This window comes from Aegilops tauschii, chromosome 7, assembly GCF_002575655.3.
Source record: "Aegilops tauschii subsp. strangulata cultivar AL8/78 chromosome 7, Aet v6.0, whole genome shotgun sequence".
In the NCBI taxonomy this organism is placed as follows: domain Eukaryota; kingdom Viridiplantae; phylum Streptophyta; class Magnoliopsida; order Poales; family Poaceae; genus Aegilops; species Aegilops tauschii.
In genome coordinates this window covers 137,240,998-137,252,458 of record NC_053041.3, presented here as the reverse complement: position 1 = coordinate 137,252,458, position 11,461 = coordinate 137,240,998, and the positions used below count along the sequence as shown (strand labels likewise).

Genomic DNA, 11,461 nt, shown 5'->3' with positions numbered 1-11,461 from the left:
TTTGTGAAGAAAAGTTAAAAATTGTTAGTTGCCTATTCACCCCCCTATAGTCAACCATATTGATCCTTTCAGGACCAATAGTCAGGTTGGGCTAAAATTTATCCATGAAGATTACGGGCCGTTAATAGGCCGAAAGTCATTTCGGACTAGAAATTGTCCCAAATGCAGCACGGACCGTTAAATGGTCAAAACGGAAACCGGACCAAAAACGGCCCAATTCCACTAAGGGTCATTAACAGGCCGAAACAAACAACGCGCCGAACTGGGTCAAACTGTTCAATGGGCCTTTAACAGGCCAAAATACAAACATGGCATTCAGTGGCCCAAAAGCACGGTGGGCTCTTAACGGGTCGGATCTGATGTGGACCGTAATTTGGCCCAAAACATGGCACATTGTTAACAGGCCGGCCCACTAGTATCTGACAAAATCTCGTGGGCCTTTGGCTGGGCCGTCCCTTTTAACCTAAATGGGTCACTTTGGTCAGTTCCATGTCTCGACGTTTCATTGGCGCGTCACAACCATTGGATGGATGACATATGTCGCAATGCCGAGCTGACACGTGGTTCCATTGGAAAATGAGAATTTGACACGTGTAAAATCATCATTGGTCCAGACTTTAACGGGTATTGGATCCAAAACCGACACCCAATAGCTTAACGGTGACCCATTACGGTGGATGCCACATGTCGGTTACCCTTGACGAAAAAACTTCCATGACGCGCCATTTATCATCACAGAAGTGAACACTTCCGTAACAATAAACTGAGTATTGTCATGGAGCACGTCTACAATAGCACAGGCATGACTATCTTCATTCGGTCATAAAATCTTCACGAATGTACATGCATGACAGAAAACATGACCTACTGTGACAAACAAGTATCATCATGGAAGTATTTTTTTAGTGTATGCTGACAAAGTCCACGGGGTAGCTTGAAACAGGACATAGAGTACACTGGCACTGCTTGTGCAACAAACTTGACGAGCACATCTTTCCCTCCCAAGAGAGAATTGTTTTCATCCATCCCTTAACTCTGTTCCAAACACTTTCTTTGGGATATTTGAAAGCTCCGTTTTTGTTGTTTCTAGACAAGTTCTCATTGTGGACATTGAGTATTCCTTTCATCCCATCCCTGATAAGCTCAGAACATCCTTTACTAAAGAATACCGAAGACTTAGAAAGGTTTATTTATTTTGTCCTGAAGCCTAACAATAAGTGTCCAACAACAAGGTTACCCAAGTTGCACCCTCACCTTCAGCCTTGACGAACAACAGGTTGTCATCTGCAAAGAGTAAATGGCTCACCGGTGGTGCCGGTTCTTCCACTTTCATCTCACAAATATGAGATGATCGATTCTGATTTTTTAAGAGGCACGAAAGGCCCTCTGCTACCATCAAGAAAAGGTAGGGCAAGATTGGGTCTCCCTACCGAATTTTCCTTGTAGGTCTAAATTCCTCAAGCTTCTTTCCATTAAAAAAACTGAGAATTTAACAGAGGTCGCCATTTTTATCACAGAAGAGATCCAGACACGTGCAAAACCCAGCTTGGTCATCATAACTTGAAGATATTTCCATTCCAAACGAATCTCACCTACCTCTGGTTTGATCTGATCCCCTCGTGGGTCATTACAGCGGGCGAGGGCCCAGGTTGGCCCTCACATAACTTCGTCAGTGGTTGTTTTGTATATTCAATGGTCGTCCTAAAAGATTATATTCAATGGTCACACCGCGGTTTGACAGTCCAGGTTAGTGTTTCCTTGACGGCCGGACATACATGCATGATTGTTTCCTTGTGCTGATTGCGTAGTTGATCACGTCTCCCGGTTACCACAAATGTCAGCTTGACCTGCATTTCTCCACGCGTTGATTAGCTTGCTCATTTCTGCTAAAGAAACGGACATAAAGTTGTCAGAATTCTACTTCCTCTATTCGCAAATATAAGATGTTTTAAATATTTCAGTATAAACTACATACGGATTGAATGAGTGAACAAACACACTAAAATATGTCTATATATATTCAGTTTAGAAAAAAAGTTAACATTTTATATTTCTGAATGGAGGGATTAACAACGATATAGCATCAAAAGCAGGAATGGATGCATGCATCCACCGCATGATCCAAAAGCTCGTGTTGATTTTCTGATTAATTTTCGAAAAATACGAGTGCTTAAATAGATTAATCTACTGAAACTAAATTCCTTGGGCAGTTGCTGCGAAGGGCTCAAGGCCTTGACGCTGTCGTCGTCACAGGCAGCATGCATGACAGCGACCAACAAACGATAATCAATTCAGGGATAACTACATGCATGCATGCATTTCACGTCGTCGCGGTGGGCGGCTCGGCCAAAACCTCCGCCTTTCTACCGGTTATATTTGACAAGAAGCTAATCATATGTACGCACGCACGCATCGTCGACCGGGCTCGATCTTGACATCTTGTCCCCCTCCCCATGCGACCTATAAATACCTCGTGCGTCTGCTTGGGATTGCCATCATCAGTCCATCCCACACATTAGTTTCCAGATTTGCTCAAGCAGCAGTGCAGCTAGCGTACGTGCATAACTTGTGGTTGGCTTCTTGATCTCCGACGGTTCACGGTCGAGCTGAGCTAGCTCGGTGAGTGGTGACGGCCGTCGGCCGGCCATGGGTATAGCTAAGATACCGGCGGTGATTTGGTTACTTGGGGTGGTGTTAGCGCTGCGAGTTTCCGTTAGCCCTGCTGAGGGCGCCAAGACTCGTCACCACGATTTCTTCGTAAGTCTGTTTGCATTTATTCCCATTCATTTCTATATCTAACATCCATAAATCCATTTCTCTGGGTAATTAACAAGTACACTTGCCATCTCAGCATATCATAAACTTACTTGTGGCGTTCGTTCATCATATTTTCCAGATTAAGGAGAGCAACTACACGAGGCTGTGCAAGGAGAGGACCGTCCTCACCGTCAATGGGCAGTTCCCCGGCCCTACCATCTACGCGCGCAAGGGCGACCTTGTCATCGTCAATGTATACAACCAAGGCGATAAAAACATCACCATCCACTGGTAAGTTAGCTAGTTAGCGTGCCCGCCGGCCGCTCACTGCATATATATATAACCATCTGTAAACCTATTATATTTTCTAACGCGACATATGTACACAGGAATGGTGTGGATCAGCCACGCAACCCGTGGTCCGACGGGCCGGAGTACATTACCCAGTGTCCCATCCGCCCCGGCGGCAACTTCACCTACCGGGTCATCTTGTCCGAGGAAGACGGTACGCTCTGGTGGCACGCGCACAGCGACTTCGACCGCACCACAGTCCATGGCGCCATTGTCATCCACCCCAAGCTTGGAACCACCTTCCCCTTCGTGAAGCCACACAAGGAGATATACTATACATGCTTCCATTTATTTCATCCATGCTTATAATTAATCCAAGTTGTCGCTGCTTGAATGTCGTTAACATGATATACTCGCGTGCATACAGGTGAATGGTGGAATGCCGATGTGAACCATCTACTCGAGGAGGCGGAGAGGATCGGCAGCGAGATCAACATCTCGGACGCGAACACCATCAACGGCCAGCCAGGGGACCTGTTCCCGTGCTCCAAGGCCGGCACCTACAAGATACCGGTGCAGCACGGCAAGACGTACCTGCTCCGGATCATCAACGCGGGGCTCTCCAACGACCTCTTCTTCAGCGTCGCCGGGCACAACCTCACCGTGGTCGGCACCGACGGCCACTACACTAAGCCGTTCGCCGTCAAGCACATCATGATCGCGCCAGGTCAAACCATGGACGCGCTTCTCGAGGCCAACCGCGCCGATGGCGGCCGGTACTACATGGCCGCGAGGACGTTCGCGTCCAACCCCAACATCGAGGTCAACAACAGCACCGCCACCGCCATCGTGGAATACATGGACGACGCACCGGGACGTACGGCCCCACCGGAGTTCCCTACCAATCTTCCGGGCGTCAACGACATCGACTCGGCGACGGCGTACACGGCGCAGCTCCGGTCCCTGGGCAGCAAGGACCACCCAGTGGACGTGCCGAGGCAGGTCGACGAGCACATGCTCGTCACCATCGCCGTCAACGTGCTCCCCTGCGCACCCAACGAGACGTGCGGGGGGCCCGACGGCAACCGCCAGGCGGCGAGCCTCAACAACGTCAGCTTCGTGAACCCGTCCGTCGACATCCTCGGCGCCTACTACCGCTCCGTCCGCGGCGTGTTCGACGCAGACTTCCCCAACAAGCCGCCCTTCTTCTTCAACTTCACGGACGTCGACAACGACCCTGTCGAGCGCTGGGCCACCAAACGCGGCACCAAGGTGAAGGTGGTGGAGTACGGCGCCGTCGTGGAGGTGGTGTTCCAGGACACCTCCATCCTTGGCGCCGAGAACCACCCCATGCACTTGCACGGCTTCACGTTCTACGTGGTAGGGAGAGGGTTCGGTAATTTTGACGAGCAGAAGGACCCGGCCACCTATAACTTGGTCGACCCGCCGCACCAGAACACCGTCTCCGTGCCCAAAGCTGGTTGGGCAGCTATCCGATTCCGCGCGGCGAACTCAGGTGAGTTTAACTTTATATTCAGCTTTTGGGCTATGCCTGTGAAATTCGTTGGAGCGAATTAATCAAGTGCCAATCTCTAATGTTTTGTGTATGTGCTCTTGTTTAGGTGTCTGGTTCATGCATTGCCATTTTGATCGCCATGTGGTGTGGGGAATGAGCACCGTCTTCATCGTGAAGGATGGCAAGGCTCCTAAAGCTAAAATGATGCCTCCGCCTCCCAACATGCCTACCTGCTAAATAATCCACATGGAAAATGGCGGACATATGCAATACAATCAAGCCAAAAAATTGTTTAGTTGACTGATTTTTATCATTGATTTATTATATTTTTTATCATTTAAGCATTGTGTGTGAAATACACGGGCCAGCTGAGGCCCATGTGACTAGAAGTTGAGTTTTCTATTCGTTTGGCTGGATGGAAAAAGTATTTTTATTTTATTGTGTAAATGTTCTTGTTGTTCACTACCTATATATGAATTAAGAATATTTCGTTATGGTACGGATTCCGGTTATATGCATTGTCTTAGCTTCTTGTACAAAAGGTTTGCACTTTTGCATCATGGAGTTCAAGCAATAGTTCTAAAAGGGCTCATCATTTCTCTAGTAAAAACCACTCGCTACACCCCTTTTCAAGCAATAATTCTAAAAGGGCTCATCATTCCGGTTATAGGTATGTTCGGTAACAAGTTCTGGCATCTGTTAAATAAAAAGTCGCGTATTGACCAAAATGAAGATTTACCGTAGTAAGACAAACCAGCGCATTAAATATGCACGAAAGGCTCCTAAGGCCTCCTTTGATTCATAGGATAGAATATTGTAGGAATAGAAACTTCATAGGAAGTGAGATGACATGCATCTCAATTTCTGTAAAGAAAGAGATGTCATTTGATGCATAGGATAGGAAATTTTCATTGAGTCCTGGCTAATGTTTTTTTCCTTTGAAATGTGTAGGATTGGACCTATCCTACATAGAAATAGGAATCCATTCCTACAAACCAATGGGCTCCATAGGATTTTTTCCTTTGAAAATCCTATCCTATAAAATTCCTACAGGATTCCTACAAACCAAAGGAGGCCTAAAGCTAAAATGATGCATCCGTCTCGGAACATGCATGCCTGCTAAATAATTATATGTGTTTTTACATTAAAAGTCTAATATTGACCCATGTGGGTCACAGAGATAATGGAGATCAAACAACTCCTAGCATGGAACGTGCATGAAAGACTTCCACTAGAATATCAATATCAATAGACCCCACAATAAATGATCTGTGGTACACCATGAGGTCCGGACATTTAAAATACACCCGGTGTGCTAAAATTCATCTCACCCTTGCATCAAATTCTGGTGAGTCAACTATATATATTCTGATCACAACATGAACTTCCCGAGTAACGCGCATGACCTTCCCCGAGTACTAGGTTGAACTTCAGCTAAAAGGTGTCCAAATGGGCTTGCGATATACCGTTGGAAAGGTATGGACACCAGTATCATGACCCAAGTTAATTTTTTGGCAAAATGTAAGCGGTTTAAGAGCAGTTTTGAAAACCGTTTTTTCTTCGTACAAAAAACGTGAATCGTATTTTTGATCGCATTTCTAAACTGTTTATCGGAATGAAGTAAATAATATGGCGTTGGAAAGCTGCTGCAAAACCGCACCTTTGACATGTTGAAAGTTTTCTCTAAATCCCTATGGATAAAGAGTAATTTGGAAAATCGTAAAATTTCGCAAAACGAACAGCCGAGTTTGTATTTTTAATGTAATTTCAAAACGGCTAATCCAATTGAGGCAAATGATATGGCGTTGCAAAGCTTGTGAAAATGCGCTACTCTTTCATGTTTAAAGTTTTTTCTAATTTTTAACGGTTTAAAAGTAATTTAGAAAACGGTACATGTTCCACCGAGTTCGTATTTTCAAGCTAATGTTTTAACCGTACGTCCAAATGCAACAAATGATACGACATTGGAAAGCTTGAGGAAATGCGAAATTTTCTGGTATATATTGTTTCTACCAATTCCTTACTGTTTTAAGTCTATTTTAAAAATGGCTAAAAACGTATTTTCGTCGTAATTTCTACACACTATATCGGAATGGGGCAAATAATATACCGTTGAAAAGCTAAGGAAAATACAAAACTTTTTCATGTTGATGGTTTTTTGTGATTCCTAGCCGTTTTCAAGTAATTTCGGAAATGGCGAGATCATTCGTTCTGCCTTTATCGCGAAACAGATTCTTCTAAAATGCACCATGTGAAGAACCTAAATTTCTCGGCATGTCTACTTGAACTTCACTCTGTTTTTCATGTGCTTTTTTGCTTGTAGATCTCCATCCACTGCTCGTAACTCTCCATCCACTCACCGGAATTGAGCAAGTGATGTACCGATGGAAAGCTGTTGTAAACACGCAACTTTCCCGTGTTGATCGTTTTTTCATACTCGCGACAATTTTAAAAGTTTTTCATCTGATATTCATTCAGTGTAGTAGGTGAACTTCCTGCTGTTTTCACGTTGAACTTCTGTGACGTATTTTTCATTTGTAATTTTCTCATCCATTCGTCAAGTGTTACACAAATGGTAATTCTTTTGTATAAACCTCTCTCACAATAATTTTTTTAACTTTCTCCGTCAAAGGACTTGAACTTATAACAACAACAAAATTGGACCTTGCCTTTTTATTCATTTTTCTCATATTAAACACACCCCATGTAGTACACGAACTTTTTCCATTTTTATAATTTGAATTTTTGTTTTCCTTTTTGAAATCAAATTGCTCCCAAAGAATAACTTGAACTTCTTTGTGGATTGAGAGAATTATTTTAAAATGCCAAAAAATAGTTTCCTTTCTGTGTTTTTGAACATGGGAATACAAGGTGAACCTTTCTCGCAAGAATTTTTGAACTTCCTCGGAAAGAGCACTTGAACTTCTTTCAACAAACCTTTTAAACTTTTATTTTTCTATACTTTTTATTCTCACCTGAAATGCATTCCTTGCAGTAGTTGAACTTCTGTGTTGTTTTCACCTTTCTCACAAGAATTTTTGAACTTTCTCCGGCCGAGCACTTCAACTTCTAGCAAGAAAACTTTAGGCTTTGCATTTTCCTTCTTTTTTTAATACGAAATGCACACCGTGTACTACGTGAACTTCTGGCAGTTATCGATCTGAACTTCCGAGATCATGCGTTCTGCCTTCATCGAAAAAACAGAGTCTCCGAAAAAGCACTTCGTGAAGAGATTGAACTTCTGGATCAGTTCTTTTTGAACTTCACTCTATTTTTCACGTGTTATTTTTTACCCGTAACACCTCAACCACTTACCCGAATTGAGAAAATGATATACCGATGGAAAGATGTTGAAAACACGCAACTTTTTGCAACAAACATTTTAGGCTTTTAATTTTGTATTATTTTATTCTCATCTGAAACGCATCCCGTATAGTAGTTGAACTGCTCGCTGTTTTCACGGTGAATTTAGCCATGTATTTTATTTGTTTGTAATTCCACACCCGTTCCAAGGAGTTCCACAAATGATAAACCATTAGAAACTTGTTGAAAAGATGCAATTTTTTAATACGGTTAAACTTTGTTTTTAACAACATACACCAATTTGTGTTTAACCGTTTATTTTTTTGGAATAAGAATATGATATGCCCTTGGAAATTTGTTGAATAGAGAGAACATTTTTCATGCAAAGCATTCTTGTTTGAAATTTGTAATGGATTGATAGGATTATTTTGACGACATCAAAACAACATTTTGGTGTGTGTTTCTCAACATGAAAATACACGGTGAACCTCTCTCACAAGAATTTTTGAACTTCTCTGGGCAGGCCAGTTGAACTTTGAGCAACATAATAGTTAGACTTTGCAATTTTATTCTTCTTTTCTCATACGAAAATGCAGACCATGCAGTACGTGAACTTCCGACGGTTATCAATTTGAACTTCTCTATGTTTCCTTACTAATGGAAAAAATCTGAGTTTTTTATAGACACCGAACCTCTCTTATTGTTTTATTAGATCTTCTTCATGTCTTTTTTAGAAATGTGAAAATTAGTGTTTTGTTAGAAACATCGAACTTCTTCACTATTTCAAAATTAAACTTATTGGTTTTATTCTTTAGTAACCAGAAAAATCTTATTTTACAAATAAATATCAAACTGCTCCACTTTTTGAAATTGAACTTCTTGGTTTTATTCTCCATTAACGAGGGAACCTGAGTTTTATTATATACATTGAACTACTCTGTTTTTTTTAAATTGAACTTCTTGCTTTATTCTTTAGTAACGGGAGAAACCCGAGTATTGTAAAAAACATCAAACCACTCTACTATTATAAATTGAACTTCTTGGGTTTATTGTTTTAGTAATGTGGAAAATCTGAGTTTTTTATATAAATTGAACTACTCCATTATTTTAGTTTGAACTTCTTGGTTTTATTCTTTTAATAACGAGAAAAATCCAAGGTTTTAATATACATCAAACTATTCTATCATTTCAAATTGAACTTCCTAGTTTTTTTTTACTAGAAGTATTTAATGAACATCCAACTGTTGTGGTATTTAAACCTGAACGTTTTATTTTATTTTTTAGAAACGAATATTTTTTTTCTTTTTTAATAAACTTCAGACTTCTCTATTTTCAAAATTAGAACTTCATGAATTTTTTGTATGCCCACCTCTTTATATTTTTAGATACCCGATGTGTGTATTTTGCCAAGCGAACACATTGAACTATCCGTGACAGAGAATATGAACTTCGCATCAACCTTTTTTTTGTCTTCAAGAAATGCTCGCTTGTTTTTTTTCTGTTAATATTGAACTTCTATGCTCTATTTTTTCTAACAATTTCATGAAGGAGAAAGCAGCAACAAAATGTGTTTCAGAGAGCAACTAGTTGTGTAAACCAACCAATACGTGATACATTTTTTACCGTAAAGAACAAAGAACATTTTTCTATAATGTCTTTCCAATTTGAACGTCACTAAAAAAGTTTCTATTTCAATGTATTTTTTAGTGTTTCCATATTGGTTGAACTTGCTGCTTTCTCAAAATTGAACTTCCTAATTTTTTACTCCATGAACACAAAAAAATGACACTATAAAACCAAGATGAAAAAAAAACATGAGAAAAAAAGTTTTAAAATTTAGTGTAATGCGCGCGCGCGCACACACACACCACAACACATCCACAACTTTGTTTTTGGCTTTCATGAAATGAAAACAGTTTCATTCTCAAAAGAATAGGCATCAAACTTCCATGAATTACAAAACAAACTTTTTTTGCATCAACTTAGATAAACTACCCTCGTGAGCAACAATACATGAACCTCTGCTGGGACCAGAGCTCGTTTTCTACAAAGGAACACTGGTGGAGGGCAGAGGGGCTGAGAAGCTTGGCGTCGTCAGCGTTTTGTACGGGGAGGTGTGGAAAGATGACCTGCTGCTGCTGGTGGCCGGCGACCCAGCAGCTCGGCAGCCTCCTGGCCGGAGGGGCGCGTGCCAGATCCGTCACTCAGGTGCCTCTATCTTCTTGCTGGATGTGACCACGCAGCTGCAGGTCGTGCCCTCTTGCTGCAGGCCGAGCGCTCCTCTAGCTGCAGGTGCATCACGGGTAGGAAGTACAGACGTACAACAATCAAATAACACAGAAAGAAGCGAGCAACCACAAATTTGTACACACAGCAAAGTACGAAGCATGTTTGGGTGCTAGGTAAAATGCTATTTCACGACACACACATCAGCAGCAAGCACACACGTACGTCTATCACAAATGTTCAGTTAAGAAATAGAGAATGCAGCGGTAGGCAAAACTGAACTCCATAGGTAGGGGCTTCACCGCGGCAGCTGCGTGCCTGCATACAGGAGACCCTGTCAGTGAGCTGTTTCCAGACTGATCCGTCGGTGCAAGGGTCGCAGTGGCTGCTCTCGTGGCTGAAGCAGGCGGAGGAGGCTCACCATCTGCCGAATACGTGCTGTCGGACTGCATAGGCTCACCGGTCGAACTTCGCACGTTGTGCGGAGCTCCATCTCTCTCCAGCCAAGATGTAGCAAGGGACGACGAGCAGGACCACGCCTCAGGCCAGCTCCGGTGGTCGCCGATGCAAAGGGTGACGCCCCGGGCGAAAGACGAACTACTTGCACGTGCCCGCCGAACTGCAGCCCACCACGGCTTGTGTGTTCCAGTGAGCAACCCCGTTCATGGAATGAGAAGAAGCCACCAGAACTACATCCCAGATCTTGAAGATACAAGCATGATTGGGGAGGAGTACAGAGGGGATGGGGGATCTCATCGTTTACCTCACCGGAGGGAGTGATAGGGGATGGGGTGGACGATTTTTGGCGCTGTGGTCGAGGAAGCTTCCTCCGTCTCCGGCGGCGCGTGGTGGCGCGTGGTGGCCACGGCGTATTGACGGCGGGGAAAGCTGGGGGCCACGGCGGTGGCGGCGGGATGTTGGGGCCGCGGTGTCTCCGACTGAGGCATGGCGGGGCAGCGGCGGTGTCTCCGGTTGGAGCGGGGGCGGCCACCGCGTCTCCGGTTGGGGGCTTGGTGGCGGCGGCGCCGGCGCCGCTGGTTGGGGACGGGGCGGCGAGCGGGAGGTGCGGGAGGTGGTGGGATAGGGATCGGGGGATGTGGGGTGGGCTTTTTCCCTTTTTTCTATGGCTGCCCAGTTCGAGAGTTCGGAAAGCTCTCATCGGGCCCTTATAGGGCCGGCTGTGGGATCAGAATAGTGCTATTTGGGCAATGACTATGCATTCTTTGGAACGAAATTAATCAAGTGCAATCTCTAATAATCTTGTGTTTGCCCTCTTGTTTAGGTGTGTGGTTCATGCATTGTCATTTTGATCGCCATGTGGTGTGGGGAATGAACACCGTCTTCATCGTGAAGGATGGCAAGGCTCCT

General features: G+C 43.7%; 1 protein-coding gene and 1 long non-coding RNA gene across 2 annotated transcripts; one reads left to right on the top strand and one right to left on the bottom strand.

Moving 5' to 3' along the window:
• The first annotated feature begins 2,646 nt into the window (after positions 1–2,646).
• On the top strand, positions 2,647–4,913 carry LOC109755009 (putative laccase-9). Its single transcript, XM_020313894.3, has 5 exons — positions 2,647–2,757; positions 2,897–3,048; positions 3,147–3,377; positions 3,462–4,564; positions 4,671–4,913. The coding sequence occupies exons 1-5, from the start codon at positions 2,647–2,649 to the stop codon at positions 4,799–4,801; spliced, it is 1,728 nt and encodes a 575-aa protein (XP_020169483.1). The 3' UTR covers positions 4,802–4,913.
• Positions 4,914–9,752: 4,839 nt separating this feature from the next.
• Positions 9,753–11,231, bottom strand: LOC109755010 (uncharacterized). The gene is made up of 2 exons (XR_002230844.4): positions 10,515–11,231; positions 9,753–10,411 (listed from the first exon to the last, which is right to left on the bottom strand). It is a non-coding gene; the product is annotated as an uncharacterized lncRNA (long non-coding RNA).
• Between the last annotated feature and the right edge of the window lie 230 nt (positions 11,232–11,461).